General features: G+C 43.5%; 1 protein-coding gene across 1 annotated transcript; it reads right to left on the bottom strand.

Annotated features, from left to right (window-relative positions):
* Positions 1-4,204: 4,204 nt before the first annotated feature.
* Positions 4,205-13,104, bottom strand: LOC125687039 (corticotropin releasing hormone binding protein). The gene is made up of 7 exons (XM_048931791.1): positions 12,726-13,104; positions 12,246-12,339; positions 11,607-11,764; positions 9,649-9,859; positions 8,367-8,515; positions 5,852-5,969; positions 4,205-5,076 (listed from the first exon to the last, which is right to left on the bottom strand). The coding sequence occupies exons 1-7, from the start codon at positions 12,873-12,875 to the stop codon at positions 4,919-4,921; spliced, it is 1,038 nt and encodes a 345-aa protein (XP_048787748.1). The 5' UTR covers positions 12,876-13,104; the 3' UTR covers positions 4,205-4,918.
* Positions 13,105-15,393: the final 2,289 nt, after the last annotated feature.

The following is a 15,393-nucleotide window of genomic DNA, read 5'->3' on the forward strand; positions in this document are numbered from 1 at the left end:
AATGGGCACTGAGCACTTGATATTAAAGATATGCTTGGATCTTTCAGAGTGCTGTGTGAGTCCTCCTATGGGATGCTAAGTATAGAGGAAAGGCTAATTCTGGTTATAAAACTGCTTGCTTTCATGTTGAGGGGAAAAGTTATAAAAAAAACTATTAGTCAACACATTAATTGATGGTTTGATGGTAATTCTCAGCAGCACGGTACCATGAATATCAATTTTATTCAAAAGAACAGATAATGAAAATTTCATTTTGTAGTGACTCACGTGTAATATACAGCATTTCCTTTAATAGGAAGTGATGTGCATACAGAATCCATAGTTGCTATGATTAGTTGTTGCTGATCTTTAAAGATAAGAAGCAGTGTGAGGAAAGAAATTGAAAACTCTGTCAATTTATCAACAAGAAAGTTACTCAGATACCCGAAGTAATGAGGCACTGAATAAAAATGGCTGTAATGAATCACTTCCTTGAAGTATAATTTAGCTTGTGTTTAGAACTGAGCAAGTAAAGCTTTGAGGTCCTAAGAAGTATGCATTTCATGGAAAAAAAGTGAAATTTCTTTAAGCTCTTAAAAATGAATTTGGTTGCTGTTGCATAACTGCTGCCACATACATTCCTGTGCATAACATTGGAGTTCAGAGCCTTCTACACCCTATATGCACAAAATCATATGAACCCTATAAGTAGCATATAATCTGCTTGGCATATGAAGCCAGTGCAGAGTGGTGGCCATAGAGATGCATTTAAAATTTTCAGGATTAAATATTCAGCAGGAAGGTGGTTATATGATCAAGCATCTCATGTGTTCTGCAAATCTACTTCGTTTGCTGTTCTACCTCCTTCTTATTACAGATCTTCATGGGATCAGCTCTCTGCTGAGCACAGTGCACAGGCTCATATAACCAATGCTAGAAGACATTTTAAAAGTCCTTAAAGAAAAAAAAAAGTGCCATTCAGAAAGATGGCACTTTTCTTTTTCTGAGCACTTATTTTCACTGTCAGTCATAAAAGATAAAATCAACATTAGTTTAGCAGAACAATTCTAGCTCACAAGAGCTATTATATATTATTACAGGGCGTTGCACATTACTGCAGAAGAATTTCTAAGTTTTTTCACTGTTTCGTTGGCAAAAAAAAAACGAGGTCACCTCACAAGGCAGGAAATCATTGAAAAGTCTCATGATCTTCAGTCTTCTTAAATTATAAACATTCTGTGGTGCTTTTACCTCCAAAAGAAGTAATTCTAAATAAATTTTTAAAATTTACGTACCCTTCACCTGTTAAGAATCACCTTTGTTCCTGAAGAGTTTTCTTTCTGTTATAGACCAAAAAATACTTGAATAAGTCTATATCAACCTGTTATCTGCTGCTGGCAGGTCCCATGAAAACGTTTCCCTTCTATTGCCAGAAGCCTCGCAACAAAAGTTGTTTTGGCTGACTGATCCTTACAAAGGCAAGGCAGCACTGCTGTAAAAGCAGGTGCTCTAGTTGCCTTACCACTATCTCCAGGACATTTCCATCTTCTCTTCTGGGTAATTTTAACAGCAAAGGATTACCACAGTTCTTTACACCTCTGCAATTGTTATTGATCTATTTCATTGAAGTGAAAGATATATTGTGTTGTCTTTAAATACAAGACTTTTAATCATTAAATCTTATTTAAGATGGGAAATTTAGCCACTGTCTGGGCAATTCTTTCTGAGTAGCCACCATGGATTTCATGTTGCTACAGAAATGTGAGAGTTGAATCATTTCCTTTATGTTGCTGTTTTTTATGGTTGAGATTCCAGTAGTAATTATTGATTTTTTCCCTTTCCCCATCAATAACAAATAATAACAATAACAACGTAAATAACAAAGGTTAGGTTTCTCTGCAGGTCCTGTGGTGCTGAAGAATTTTTCAGTCATTGTCAACCCATCAGCTCAAGTTCAGTAGTTTTCCATGCAAACCTGTAAAGGCACTCCTATGTAGTGCATTATTAAGCTACCACTTCTAGGGGGACACCAGTAGTGATGTCAAATTGAAAACATGGTGAAAAGTGTTTCAGTCTTGGACATCAGTGTCTGCTCTAAACTAGTAAATCACATCTCCCAACAATTTTGTGTGTTTTGATGTTAATTGCAAATTTTGATTATTTTGCCTACAATGTAAGATGTCAGAATACTTAATTCCTGGAGATAGAAATACTTCTCAAAGCCAATATTTACATGCAAAGCCCCTTCAAAGACTTTTGTTCAATTTGTATTGTTAGGAGCTTGATTTATTTTATTTCATTTTTGTTTTATTTTATTTTATTTTATTTTATTTTATTTTATTTTATTTTATTTTATTTTATTTTATTATTAGGAGGTATTCCAGCTCTTGTAAGCCCACAGACTATAACCTTGTTAACCAATGTTTTCTTTTTTATCTTTTCGACATATATTCATGTTACTCATATGTATCTTACAATGCCTTTTCTGTGTGTTTTTTTTAATCCTGTAAATTTCAAGTATCTTTTTCTTCTTCTTCTTCTTTTTTTTTTTCCTTTTCTTGCAGTGTTATTTTTTCTTTTTTTTTTTTCTTTTTTTTTTCTTTTTTTTTTTTTTTTTTTCCATTGAAGAGAATCCATGCATTCCCACTTCTCTAGAACTAAGCCTGGGAGGATTTGTGACAGTTGACATCTGTAAGTTGATTTCTGAAGACTGAAGTTCTGCAGTTGCTGAAGTGACAGAGGCTTCCATAAATACAAGGGCATGGGTTGAAGTGAGTATTGATTTTGTACATGAAATAGAGCTTAGAACACAGACCAAAGGTCTACTAGCTGGGTGGGGTCTATCTTTTATTCAAGACATACAACATAGTGGAGTGATATGATAGATGGTGTTCAGACTTATATGGATTGAAAAGAACAGGTAAAGTTACTGCTTGTTCCAGCACCACCACATACTTGAATAGTACATACACAGTAAAAGCAATGGATTATGTTGTCAACCACAGAGTTTTGGTTTTCATTCTCCTTTATCTATAATGGTAAGTTTTCTTAGTAATAGAAACAACTGCTCTACACCTCGGAAAGAAAAATCTTCAATCTCTAAGCATTAAGTGTCTTTACTATCAAGATTTTCTGTTTTGGAGGTAATTAAGTTGTGTTAATATTGGGGAAAAAAATCAAACAAAACTGAAAGATGGAAAATTCCACAATTCAGCAAAATTAAGCAAGAGGTTGTGAGTTTATTCCATCAGTGATCTAGTCCTGAGCTTATTGACCTGAAGTCTGTCATTGTGTTTTCATCTCCTCCTTACTGAGTATTCTTCAGAAATCAAGGAGCAATACTTTACAGCCCTTGCTCTCCTTCCTCTCAGTTAGCACCACAGTGGGGGCCCAGGAGACCTGTGAAGGGTCAGATGGGGATGGAGCAGTGACATGGTGGCCCAGAGCCCTTGTCCCAGGGCACAAGCGAGGGTCTCCGTTCCTTGGAGTAGCCAGCAGCAGTATGGCTTCAGCGCTGCAGGTCCTGGGCCCTCCCTGAGGAGTGCTTTTCTCTCTAAGCTGCTGGAAATTTCAAAAGGTTTTGTCTGATTTCGGGATAAAAACCTAAAATAGCCACATAATCTCTTCCATTAGCACAGTCGTGCAGTGTTGACACACTCACCCAAGTCCGACCATGCTGCCATCCATCTGTTAGTAAGATGGTTAATAACCTCTTTTATTAAGTTAGCTAATATCCGGAGCTGAGTTCACAAAACTCTACCAAGGGAAAGCCTAAGGCATCCTGAGGTTTTCACCCACTTCTGCTGGAGCAAAGGAAATAACTACACAGCTGCTGAATACTCAAGACACTTGATTTTTGGTGACCAAACGTAAGATAAAGAACCACAGATCAGCTCTGAAGGTTTCAGGCACGCAACTGGATCAATCAGTGTTTGTTATGATTGAACATCAAAGAAGGAATTGTTGACCCCAGTGTTTGCAAGGTAGCACCTCCAAAAAGCATGCAAATCCATCTTAATGCTTCCAAGCTCAAAGCCCTGGTCCTCCGCTGTGCTTCCTAGAGCTCACCAGGCTTATACTCCTCTTAGGGATCAGCAAAAGTCTGGAAAAATAACTTGCCTCCATGGGTCTACTGGACACTTGACTAAAAACATCATAAAAGTGAACAGCTGGCACCTACTGCACCTGAATGGGTATGGAAATCGGCAAACCAAAGCTCTGCCCACAATGTCACTTTAATACTGCACAGTTTTACAGCTACGTATGCTCACAATCATCATTTCCAGAAAACTGTATAAGACTTAAGAAGTTTAACCAGAATGTTAAAAGAGCTTTTCAGAAAAATACAACCTGATAATGTTTTGCCAACTCTTTGAATTTATTTATTCATGTTTGGATTCACGTAAGGAAATACCCATGCCATAAATTTTTATTAAAAACAAGTCATTAAATAGTACATTTATATTCATAAACAAGTCATTTTTACACACATTAACGTTGGATTTCCTGCTACAGAACTGGAAATGTATTCAACCACCTTATATTTTTGTTCATTCTTGATATAAAAGGATAAAGCTTCTGCAGTAAGTTTACACATACTGTTGTTTTTTTTATGTGCTCTGACTGGATACACATAGGATTTGTGTCTGTTCCCCTAATAATACATGTACTGGAAACTTAGCCTTCTGTTCTTGTTATTGATATGGGGTGTAGTACGTGATTTTAAATACTGCAGAAAATAATTGTAGTAATGAAGAAAATGATGCTTTTTCCTCCTTGCTCATATGAATGATTGATTTGTATGAAGAAGAAAATAAAATAAAATGCTTGCACTGTAGAAAGGCTTGAAACCAACAGCTGGTTAAAGGAAAAATTACATTTTTTTTATTTGCCAGAACATTATTATGATTAGCAACATGAAAATGTGTTGTCTGGTTTTTCAGATACCAGGGAAGCAGAATTCTTCGATGCTATTCTCCTTCCTGTTTTCTATTTCCTGCAGATCAAGTTGATAATACTCAAATGTCACACGATTGATGTGTTTGCCACTGGAGACCATCCTTAGCACAGTATTGTCACAACCAACCTTCATTTGGGCTAAGTAGGGAAAAAACAGAGAGAAGACATTAAGGTAAAATTATATGAGAGAGAGAGAAAAACGGTCTGTTGCACTGAGAATTATAAGCTAATAATAGAAACAAAGAAACAAATAATATTTTAGCATAGCAACAACTGGCTAGCATTGGTATTGCTGACTAAATACCTTATTTTACATTTGTTAGTCTTCCTTTGTAACAGTCTTGCTATTTCATCAGGTGCTGCAGCCTTCACTCTGGCAGATGCTGCTCACCCTCCCACCCACCTACAGTCATGCATTCATAGGACACAGAGGATGGTGTGTGCTTGCACTTGCTGCAGTTGGATACTAGAAGTCGAAGGTAAGGGGTAAAGACATCCTACTCTGGAGATTTCCAAAACTAACTACATCACAACGCTGGAAGCACCCAGACTGTTGAAGTGTGATTCCCCTTCCTTTACACTGCCAGGAAAGCAGTTTAAATGCCATAGCTGAATTGTAACAACTCTGCCTGCATTTATTACGAATTTCCAGGCTTGTCTGTTGACATCAATAATTATATTCGTCATAAGTATTTTAAAAATATGTGTAGCTTAATCTTATTATCATAATTCCTGCAGGGGCAAATAGAGCTGTTTATGGGTGTGCTGCATTATGCCCCTGGATGCTGGCTCTCATGTTTTGCTACATGTCAGGTTCACCTGTGTGAAGGAAACCTGTCTTAGGAGAGCCGTGCATGACCCCTCCATTTACATGTTCATTTGTAGAGGGGGATGAGGAAGGAGGAGCTCTTACCAGACCCATGAAAGGAATGACAGAGGTCAGCCAGTGGAAACATCTTGGATGGGTCTAAGCCAGTACCTCCTAACAGCTCCACAAAGTCCCCCACTCCTGCACAGCCCACTGACGGATTCTAAGAAGACAGAAAATAAAAATTACTTGCCATGTTTTGATGAAAACAACAATTCTGTAGACAGGACTGCAGTCAACACCAGGATTCAGAAGTACTTTATGCTTAAGCCTGTTAAAAATCAGGCTGTTCAAGCAATAGGATTTCAATTTGACGTTTATAAATTAATTTCTTGAAAAAACTCCAAATAAAGACCTAAGCAGGCTTTGAAAAATCACTGGCATGTAGTTAAGATGTTGATCCAATTGCTCCCAGCACAGGTAAGCAATCTAATCCTGGGTGCTCAAACCTTAACCAAATGAACAGAGTCAGCACTGCACATGTGCCCACACCCAGCTGGCACGCAGTGAATTATCTCCTCTCTATCTTAAGCGTCCTTGTGAAAGCAGCATGTAAGGCAAAGAGATGACAAAGGGCAGCTGAAGCCAACAAGTTGTGGCTGGTTTTGTTCGCAGGCACCACGCTGCAAACCAAATTCCCACTGTCTGGTCAGCAGCCTGTCTCCAGCACTGCAAGCTGGTCAAGGCACAGAACTGCTGAGCCTTGTTCCTGATCTCTTCCTATCTACTCTGCCATTTCATTGATCACTCCTTAACACTTCTTATTCTCCTTCACTGTACAAGTGAGATTTAAACATCCTTAAAAGCTCCTTGCTTCTGCCCAGTGCCATTCCAGAGCTCTCCAGCCTCCACCAGGGTTGTAATTTTTTCTTCCTGAGTCTTAGGCCTTGCTATCAGACTTTTGAGATGCTCCTAACTTTTCCTCTTCCTCTATCAGCTTAGGTGCAAGTTACTCTTTCTACCCAAGTTTTGAAGCCTGGATACTGTTAATAAATTGTTTCTTCATTTTTTGTTTTCTTTTTCTGCAGCATTAGCAGATCAGCTCTTGCTGCCAATCAGCATGTGTGGCTAACATTTATCATGTATTCCTTACCTTAATAAAAATAGATACTCTTAGCACTGTCATTCATGCTGTCCTTCATGCTGGGGTAGCACACACACATGCTGGGGTACAAAACCAAATAGCTGTGTCTTCATTTTACTCTAAACTCTTTAAAACTTTTCTTTGAGGCAAACCCCTCAAAATCAAAAACGAATGAGCCCATATTTTCCATTGACAGAGACACTGCCACTGGTTCTTGTCTGCCCGTTCACCAACCTGCTTCCTCTATGCGTACCTTTTCATGCCCTGTCTCCTGCTAGCACCTTGCCACGATGCCACGATGGTCATGGGCCCTGACTACTGCTTAGATGTTGGCAAGCCTCAGGGAGGACTGAGGCTACAGTCTCATTGGCAGCAGAAGACAAACATCCTTGCTGTTTTCCCTCTGACATGTTGCTACCTGCACCTTTTTAGACCTTCCAAGCACAGGATGATACCAGCATCTCTTGTCCTCTCTTCCTGGTCATCACAGAGCACCAAATGATGTGTGCCAGAGCACATGGACCAGGGGATGCTCAGCACAATGAGCAGAGGATCAGCCAAATGTAGCTGGATTTCCACTGTGATAATATTTTGCTGCATAATCCATGTCTCCTCTCTGTTCAGAGTGCTTGCTATGAGAACTGTTCCAAAAGTAATGTCTCCTACCTTACGATGCTGTCCCACAATGACAGAGGCAGCTGTTGGTGGAACGGCAGTGGAGGCTGAACCTTCCCACCAATATTCCATTATGTTTTGTTGCTGTATGACAGGTGGCAACAGAAAGGCAGTTTGACAGAATGGTGTCTCCCATGGAAATGAACATGAAGTAAAGGTGGGGCACTGAGCTCCTCCACGCAGAAAAATAGCACCCACTGACATTCACTGATGCTTGCTGAATGTTTATGGAGCCTGAACAGCAAGGCAGTGGCAACAGTGACATGAAAGTTAAACACATACAAATGTCCATACACACTGTCACATCATGAAATGAAGAGACTCTCAACTCATCCCCATGAACTGGCCAACACTGGTGACTATGTTGGGTATTCTGTAGCTGAGAATTTTCTCTACTGAATAGAGTTACGTTTTGTAGAGTGTGTTCTGTATCTGTTGTGGTTTCCATATAAATACATGGGAGACATAACTTTTGGAGCAACTTATGTACTTCTTAGATAAGTTTAAATGCGGGCAGACAACTCTGGCAGAGCACTCCTTTATTTCTAATGTAATTCTTACCCTTTTTAAAGTACAAAATATTTACGTCTTAATGGCACTTTGCACTGTTGTTTTGTCTCTGCAACATTACAGAGGCAACAGACAGACCCAGCTTTGGTCTCTGGGGGCCCAGCTGTCAGGCTGAGCACACACTGCTCTGGAGCACACACACTGTCAACAGCCAGCGCTGTGGCCACCCCTATTTCAGCCCACCAAGAAAACTGCATGTAGCAGTTATTCGCCAGCTAACAAACAACTCACCTTTAAAAAGAGGCCGTTTAAGTGTCCCAGGATGAGATCAGAGATTTTTATCACCACTGGGTAAATTATAGAAAAACTGCAGTTTCTGTGTTGATGAGGAATGACCATGGTAAACCTTCCTGAGGGAGTCTGAGAGATGACATTGCAAGCTGGAGCACAGGAGAAGGTACAAGAGTTAGTTGTATTGTCATTACTGACCTCATGTAGTAAAATCATGTACTTCTAGAAATTACAAAGAACACAGTTTAACAGCTGAGAGTTGAAGTCAGATGCTGAGAAATACACGTGGTATTTTTAGGTTTTCTTGAAGAGCGTTTGTTCCTTAGAAATTCTCCATCCACTGGTTACGGCATAGTATCAGGTCTGGCAGAGTTTTGGGATGAGCTGTCCATGGGAGAGCACGCACCCCAGATGCACACATCAGCTACTTTTTGCCACTTTGAAGAGCGGTAAACATGTATGCAAGGCTTTCATTTGTTTTCACTTGTTATCACCTGATAGTGCCAGCAAACCACAGGTCCTATCTTGCTCCTCATAGCGGGGTTTCCTTACCCTGTGACATATCCCATTGAAACACCCTGTCCCTGGAGATACACAGTCAGGCTGGATGGGTCTCTGAGCAGCTTGATCTACCTGTAGTTGTCCCTGTTTACTGCAGGGCAGTTGGATTAGACGGCCTTTGAGGGTTCCTTCCAACCCAAACTCTTCTGTGGAACCAGAACAGCACAGACCGATTTTGTCTTAAAGTTTAACAGCTCAGACTTGTTGTTTGCATCACTACCACTTTTGGAAAAATGATGCAGGTGACCATTATTTGTGCCCTGGCAGCTCGTAGACATAGGGAAATAACTTACAACTAGACTCTTGGAGTCACACAACACTTCTCACATCACCATTCTGTATACTAAATGTACTGTTGAATTTTTTCAAATACTTTTTCCTTGTTGTTCACTCATATTCAGAAGTTGCTAAGATTAAAATCTCTGGTTTAATACTACTTGCTCAAACCAGACATCATAAGACGTAACAGTGTTCAATATGAGACATCTGCTTTGAAAGATCCTTCTTATTCTAAAACAGAAGCAATGCTCAAGTGCTCTTCCGTACTTTGTTATTTTTCTCTCTCCTGCACAGATGTACACTGAAACAATCAGACACTCAGGAAAAACTCACCAGAACTGTGTCAGTGCAGACAATATCAGAGAATTCAGTACCAACAGACACTACTGTTCTGCTTCCTACCAAAACTGCAAGCCACTTGGTAACACGAAATCAGACTTACGGAAGAGGTTGGCACTCTTCTTGACTGTGATCGTAAATCCATTGCCTGGGTGGTGAATCCTGAAGAAGATCATTGCCACATTCTGTGATGACCTGATGCTCCTCTGGACAGCACCACTCTCACAGAAGTCTGTGTACCTTTGGGAAGTGGGGAGGGGATGGTCCAAGGAGCTAGGAAACTTCTCTCCTTTGAGTATCCAGCCATCAAAAACCTGCAGGGGTTCAACAATTGTAACCAGGACTTTTGTGTATCATCCTGCCAGCAGAGAAGAGAAGCGTAAAGTATTATGGGCACTGCTTTGACATTTGATGGCCAATTCAGAGCCTCCAAATAAAACCAAAAATTCTGTTTATATACTCCCTAGCATTTAATCCAAGCTTCAGTCAATACTTAGGAATAGAACAGGTATAAATCCTAATTTTGTTTTTATTTCCTTCAAATGACTGTTTTGGTGACGTATCTTTGATGGAAACAGTTCTTTTTGCTTTAACACCATCAAATTGATATCAGATTCTGGATTCATTAGTATAGCAATTCCATTGCTACTAAAACTGGCTTCTGGCCAACCTGATGTGAAAGCCACATCAAAGAAAGTTGTCTTCTTGTGCCTTGACCGCTAGGTCCACTGACCTGGCCTGTAGTTTTCCACTATCTGTATCTTCAGCTTATCTTTAACGAGCCCAGGGGCCTCATTCATTTCAGCCCAGAAGCACAATGAAGCTCTGGGGAGGAATTTTTGGCACACTCTCTTGTGTCTTTTCTTTGAGTAGACTCTAGCCAGTGGAATGCAGCACCAACTCTGCCTACTTGGCAAGAAATTAATCGGCACTGTCTACAAATCTTTCCCCCACAATAAAAATAGCAAAAAGATTGCCCTTCCCATGAGCAGAGAAATGTGTCAGAAACGAAAGCTATTAACTCCAGCACAGCCATGAAGTTACCTTCCTCTTGTTTCCCTCTCCTCCCCAGCAACTCCATCTGCACTCCTTTCTAACATTTCAAGCATCTGAGGAGCAGATCCTGCAACTGATATGGTGAGTAATTCTGTGAATGTGCATGGGATACTTTGATGGCAGAGCTGCAGGACTTGGTCTCCTGATTTGCTGATACTGAAAATTTTTGGAAGTCTTGTGAAGCAGCTGCTCAGATTACATCAGAGAAAAGCTACCTGTAGAAATACCGCAGCATAATGATTGAACTGGGGACACAATAATCAAAGGAAGGAAACTATTACAAAGCCCTGGAGATCACTTGGTGTTTGCCCAGCTTTTGAAAACAACTCTGAGTTTGAAGTACTTGAGCACACAGAATGCTGAGACAGCCTGCAGCAACACCTGGGGAAACCCCAGCAAGGAGCAGAGAGACAGGGCTCCACAGCAGCTCAGCCTGCTGCTGCACACAGAGCTCAGTGCTGTGTTCAGAGTGCAACACGGTGACAGAGGAGAAAACAGATGCTCTCCTGCCTGCCCTCACCTCCACAACTGACTTCAGATCTCATCCAACTCTTCTGTCTGCTAGCAGAATGCTTCAGCAAAGTTTTCCTGTTTTCGAGTATTTATAACTGCTCTTTGTCACAAACCTCCCACTGAGTCAGAACAAGTGTTCTGAAAACCTCCGGCAGGGTCATTTGAAAATCCTTCCTGCAAATATCCACATCCTAACTAACCAGTGCCCTGAGCATGGAGATCCTGGCTCAATAACAGCAGAGAGCGCATCATCAGTGCTTGCACGGCTTGTGGGATAACACAAGCAATGAGAACAGCCTTCTAGTGGGTCAAGAGCCTTAGCTTGTGCAAATTCAACTTCTCAGTCAGTCACAAATGCTTTTTAAAAGCTCTGTGTGCACACAGGCACTCATGCATGTGCGCTGCCTTACCATACCCATACACATACCTTTACCATACACAGCCAGCACCCAGTATCCAGAGCACGGATGGAGACAAACAGCAGCTCCTTACCTTCAGGAAGTCACCTCCTTGGCAGTCGATATTCACAAAGTCATATTCAATGGTGAGGAGCTCCTCAGGTTCACCGATGAAGAATGTGGCGCAGTGCAACTGGGGCTGATCGGCAGTAAAGGTGAACTGCCCCTCAATGCTCAGCATGTCAATGCAGCCTGCAGAGACAGGGCCAGGCTCTGCTCTGCCTGCAGGCAGCACACAGCCAGTGCCTGCTGTCAGGCACGGGGACAGCAGGGATAGATCCAGCAGCAGGGAGGAGGGGGTCACGGGTGAACCCAAAAGCTGCTGAGCTCCAGGGGATGCTCACTGGTGTGACACGTCAACGCATCGGGGTGCAAAATTACTGCTGTGCATGCACATAGGTGTGCAGACCCTGAGTTCCCTCAGATTCCTCACTCATCACAGCTTCTCCACCCACCCCATCTGCTGGAGCTGATTTCTGCCTGGGGCTGTGAGTGTAATACACTCCCATTGATGAGACCGCAGCCCCGGCCCTAGCCCTGCTCAGAGCCCTGCTCTGAGATCCCTGCCTCAGCTTTCCGAAATTATAACACTCTACCCTTCTCCCCTCGGCCCCCTCGCTCCCGAAGAGCCGCGAGCTCCCTCTGCACCTTCCCACCATCAGAGATAACTCACGCAGAGACCGCCGGTAGATGTGTCCTGCAGACAGCTCCCGCTTCAGGTCTTCGCTGAGGAGCAGGAAGGGCTCATCTTCGCCAGCATCCCTCACCTGTGGGGAGATGGTGGGAAGAAGATGGGACAATACAAAATGCAGCCCCCCCCTGCAGCTCTCCAGAGCAGATGTGGGCAGATCGCGTCCCTGCTCCAGAAGGGGTACAGCTGCTAACAGCTGCTAACAGTCGGGAGCTGCTGCAGTGAGGAGTAACCCAGCCTCTGAGAGGTGAGCCCCACACACTGAGACTTGGTTCCTTAGCCAAAAGCACAAGGTCGAGAAAAGGACAGGTAAATGAATGAAAATGCAAGGGTGTGTGTTAATGTCAGTCTTTTGTCCAGGGGCAGTGGGAATAGGAACAGAGGAAAGCAAAGCACGAGGCTGTGGATAAAGTTAGCAGACAGTGGAGAAGTGCAGCGAGGTGTGCTCTCCGCGTTGCTCACCTCGAGGTAGCGGGTGTCCCCTTTGGAGGCTGCCAGCAGGATGAGGACGAGGTGGCACTGCAGCTGGAAGGCAGACGGCATAGCGGCAACCCCTCCGTGCGCGCTGAGCACCTGCTGCTCGGAGCCGGCAGACAGGAGCCGCCGGGGCATCTTCAGAGACTCTTTTTATAGAGCAGTTGGGAGGGGAGGCACTTGGTCCCCGTACTGATAGGTTAAACCATGGTAACTGAATTCCTCTCGCAGTGACACAGTACGTGGGCATGACGAGGGTCCAAATCAGAGCCGCGAATACCCCACCCGCTTCGCTCCCCGCGCTGTCAGTGCCAGTACTACGGCTCTGCCTGGCGGAGCTGCAGAGCTCTCGGGGGGAGAGCCCGTCCCCGCTCGGCACGGAGATTTCCAGGCACTAAGCGCAAAGGGACAGGCGAGGAGCATCCCTCCCTCCCATCTCCCGCTGCTGGCTCCGGAGGCACTCCGGACCCGGGGCTCCTCCTGCTGCCCCAGCGAAGTCTTCCTGCTCCCGCACAACGGGTCTGCTGGAAGGACACGGGAAAACCGAGCAGCCCCCCCCTCAGACACAGCTTTCACTGGAATTAGGAAACCTAGGAGCTCCGGAGAGGGGATTTCCCACTGAACGGCCGATACAGTTGTTTCTCATTCCTGATCTAAAGGGAAACCAAGGAAATACCTTCAAAAAATGAAGCTGGGGTGAAGATCTATACTCTGCAGAGTACTGAAAATTGTGAATTCAGCAGAGGTTTGCTTTATGGCATGTTCTTTTTACTACTGACCTCAGGTGATCCATCCATGCCTTGTGTACAATAACCAAACTCAGTATCATGCTAACATCTCCTGCACTAAGCAGGAGAACACTTTTTGTTAAAAGCTCACTTTGGTTCAGAAAAAAAAAGAAAGAAAAAAAAAAAAAAAAAAGGCACAAACATCCAAAGCTTTAGCTTTGCTGCTTCTGCTTTCACTTATAAGGCTTGTAAGCAGAAATGTTTGCCAGCTGATTCACACCACTGGCTGATCAAATAATAATAATAAAATTTTATTTTGTCTGTATACCTATCGCTTTGACCTCACTCTGCTATAATTCTTACATTTGCAGTTCACTATAAACCATAGTGTTCCTCAGAAACCCTTCTGTACAGCATAAGGCACGCTGAGGAAACAGAAAATGTTATTGAACATTGGCACTATGATGCACAGAGGTTGTTAAAATTGCTTAGGGCACAGAGTAGTCAATGGCAGAATGAATTGAGGCTGAACTAATTCATCTCCATGTCCTTGCCTTGAATGGTTTAAGTCCTGTGGTTTGGGATAAGCACTGTCAGAAGCACCAGTGGAGTTCAGAACCTAAAATCCATTGGAGCTACTGGGGAATTGAAGTTTCGCTGGAAAGCCACAGGGTGTAGCCCCAGCCACCAGAGGATGCTTGAGGTCGCACCGGTGCGGGACATGCCCCGGGGAACAGGACAAGGAGGAGCTTGTAGGACAGCTCAGCCTCCTGCGCTTCTCTGTACATTTGCTTCCTGAAGAGGTGAAGCAAGCAAGCCAGGAGCGCAGCACAGTGGGCAGCCTGCTGCTTGCTTGTGGGAGCAACTCTGGGAAACATCAAAAGTGTGACCAGAGCACTTAGATGTTGGTGTCCGGAGCTCTATTTCGGCCCTGTAAGAACCCAGATCACTCACCTTGTGGTACTTGGCACCTTCCAGCCCCCATCTGTCCAGGCTGACCCTGCTGACCTCCAGCCCAGATCTCAGCTGCTGAACTGAAGGTCTTCACTGAGGAGGGAGAGTGCTTGCTTGTGTGAGAATTTCACCTGTTACTGAAGGCTTGGGTGAATTCAACTGTAAAAAAGAGGGAAGAATAGGTGACACTGCAGCTCAGCCTGTCTGATAATCCACCTACGAGCTCATCTGCTCAGACAAACCATACCAAAAGCCACGCATAGCTGAGGTCTGGGTCAGCACTACCTGCAGGGATGCCCTGGAAAGCAGACAACCCTGGGCTGTGAGCTGCTGGCAAGTGAGGTGCAGGGACTATAATTCCCCAGCTAACAGGGAGCTGAGAGAGGTGAGGAGTCTCCTGCACAACTGCTGCCAGCCGGGACCCATGGCAGCTCTGTGGTTCCTGTGCATCTCCTGGTCCTCCCCAACCCCTCCCCTCAGAGTCTGCCCTCCCCCATGCAGACTCTTGTCTCAGCTCTGCCTGTGGTGAAGGATAAGCTTGAGCTCTCCAGGAAATGTGACTACACTTCACAAAGCAAGGAAAAATCAACAGTTTAAACAGGGTTTAAAATGTCCATTATAGCATTTTGGAAGGGAAAATCAATTTAAGTGGGATACAAACCTTGGGCAATTGAGGGGGTTTTAATTTTCTTTCCTTGTGTCGAGTCACATTAACATTTCACAGGACAATTTCGTGTTGTTAACATCAAATAAGACAATACAACAGGACACATTCCTGGTCTGGCCCTGCTATTGGCAGCTGTCTCACAGTGGCACCATCACATCAGCCAGACCCATGGCTGTGACTCAGTGTTGGGACTCTGTGTAGGACATCACCTGCCCTATGCTGTGGTGCCTCAGAATCGCTCTGGTGTCTGAAGAAGGGTTGTGGGAGTGCTTAGGGGACCCCCCAACCCCTGCCATGTGTCATGCTA

Source organism: Lagopus muta, chromosome Z, assembly GCF_023343835.1.
Source record: "Lagopus muta isolate bLagMut1 chromosome Z, bLagMut1 primary, whole genome shotgun sequence".
Classification (NCBI taxonomy): Eukaryota; Metazoa; Chordata; class Aves; order Galliformes; family Phasianidae; genus Lagopus; species Lagopus muta.